The sequence below is a fragment of the Corvus brachyrhynchos genome, unplaced genomic scaffold (assembly GCF_000691975.1).
Source record: "Corvus brachyrhynchos isolate BGI_N302 unplaced genomic scaffold, ASM69197v1 scaffold182, whole genome shotgun sequence".
Lineage (NCBI taxonomy): Eukaryota > Metazoa > Chordata > Aves > Passeriformes > Corvidae > Corvus > Corvus brachyrhynchos.
The window spans coordinates 435,717-437,624 of NW_008236807.1; the positions used below are offsets into that span (position 1 = coordinate 435,717).

Here is a 1,908-nt window from a genome sequence, read left to right on the forward strand (position 1 = left end):
GCGTTTCCCGGCCCCCGTGTCTTCCCTAATCCCTCCGCACCAGCTCCGGGATCCGTTCCCTGTGTTTCTCCACGATGGAAATCTTCAGCTGCAGCTCTCTGTCGTCGACGTGCTCCGCGTATTCCTTCAGTCCGATGAATCCCTCGGTTTCTTCCCATTTCTTGATGAAGGAATCGTTAATCACGAGGTTTGCTGGAAGGGAGGATGAGTTGATTTGGTATCTTTTCGTTTTTAATGAAAGGTTTAATGAAGATTCTTCCATCCTGCATTAAGCTCCCTTTTGTTTTCCGGCTGCCAAAGGAATTTTCCTGGAAGTTCGCCTCACGAAAAATTGGGAATAACATCCATGTAATCAATTATTTGGGGTAAATCGGTGAATCCTTTGTTTTCTCCATAAAAGATTCGTCTGCTGCTGCTGGATTTTAAAGGAGGGATTTTTATCCTGAATTTTTATCCTGAATTTTTATCCTGAATTTTTTAGCCTGAATTTTATCCCGAATTTTCGTCCTGAATTCTTTTTCCTGAATTTTTATCCGGAACTTTTTTCCTGAATTTTTCCTGAATTTTTTTCCTGAATTTTTTTCCTGAATTTTATCCTGAATTTTTTTCCCTGAATTTTATCCTGAATTTTTTCCTGAATTTTTTTCTCCTGAATTTTTTTCCTCCTGATTGTTTTCCTTAATTTTTTCCCTGAATTTTATCCAGAATTTTGTTCCTGATTTTTTTCCCCTGACTTTTTATCCTGAATTTTATTCCATATTTTAAAGGAAATTTTAAAAAGGGAGCTATACAACCAAAACAATCCAGGCAAAGCCTAAGATAAATCCAAAATGATCTAAAATTCAAAAACAGAGGGAAAAAATCCCAAATTCTGGGTTACTCCCACTGAAAAGAAGGAGTCACAGTGGAAAGCTGGGAAAAGGTGCCTGACAATCCCCAAATTTTGGGAATTCTGGAATTAAGCAGCTAAAATAGCCCAGCCTGTTATAAAACCATTAAAAAAATCACATTTGGACCAAAAAATGAATGAGGAAATACAAAATTAACCATCAAAAAGGGCTTTAATTTCCAGCAAAACCAAAAAAATCCCAGGAAAAAGAAGGAGAAGGAAATACTCACAGTTCTGCCTGACATCTGCAGGTTGGCTGAGCTTCCAAATGTCATAAATTCTGCTTAGGCCAAATCTTGCCAATCCCTAAAACACAGACAAAATTATTATTATTATTATTATTATTATTATTAAAATAATTCTATTACTAATCATAAATAATAAAGAATCAACAACAATCAGGGATGAGGCCTGCACAGCTTGGAGAATAAGGGCATCCCTGGGCACAAGAAATTCCTGCTTTTTCCTGGAATGTTCATCCCAAAATCAGGCTCCAAACCTGACAGAATTCCCAAAATCAGGCTCCAAACCTGGTGAAATTCCCAAAATCCGGCTCCAAACCTGCTAAAATTCCCAAAATCAGGCTCCAAACCTGACAGAATTCCCAAAATCAGGCTCCAAACCTGGTGAAATTCCCAAAATCAGGCTCCAAACCTGCTAAAATTCCCAAAATCCGGCTCCAAACCTGCTAAAATTCCCAAAATCAGGCTCCAAACCTGATAGAATTCCCAAAATCAGGCTCCAAACCTGTGGGATGAGGCCTGGTCAGGTTGGAGAGTAACAGCTCCAGATATCATCCCTGGGCACAAAAAATTCCTGCTTTTTCCTGGAATGTTCATTTAAATCCTTGGAACCGGAGTGGGAAGCCCTGCTGGCTGCCTCCCCTCACCCCAATGACGTGGATTTTGGCCGGGGGGTCTCTCCCGGTGAATTCCACGGCGTCCTCAAACACGTTCCAGTTGCTCCGGGACAGCACGGCCATCCTCCCGGCGCGGCCTCCCCTCACGTCTCCTGCCGCA

General features: G+C 41.0%; 1 protein-coding gene across 1 annotated transcript in view; it reads right to left on the minus strand.

The window, feature by feature from the left end:
• Nucleotides 1-25: 25 nt before the first annotated feature.
• The window catches only part of FBXO18 (F-box protein, helicase, 18), a 20,244-nt gene continuing 18,361 nt past the window's right edge, over nt 26-1,908 (minus strand). The window contains exons 15-16 of the mRNA XM_017727992.1: nt 1,120-1,195; nt 26-192 (exon numbers count right to left, since the gene is read on the minus strand). Coding sequence (XP_017583481.1) covers nt 26-192; nt 1,120-1,195 — 243 coding nt within the window. The remainder of the gene's footprint in view (nt 193-1,119; nt 1,196-1,908) is intronic.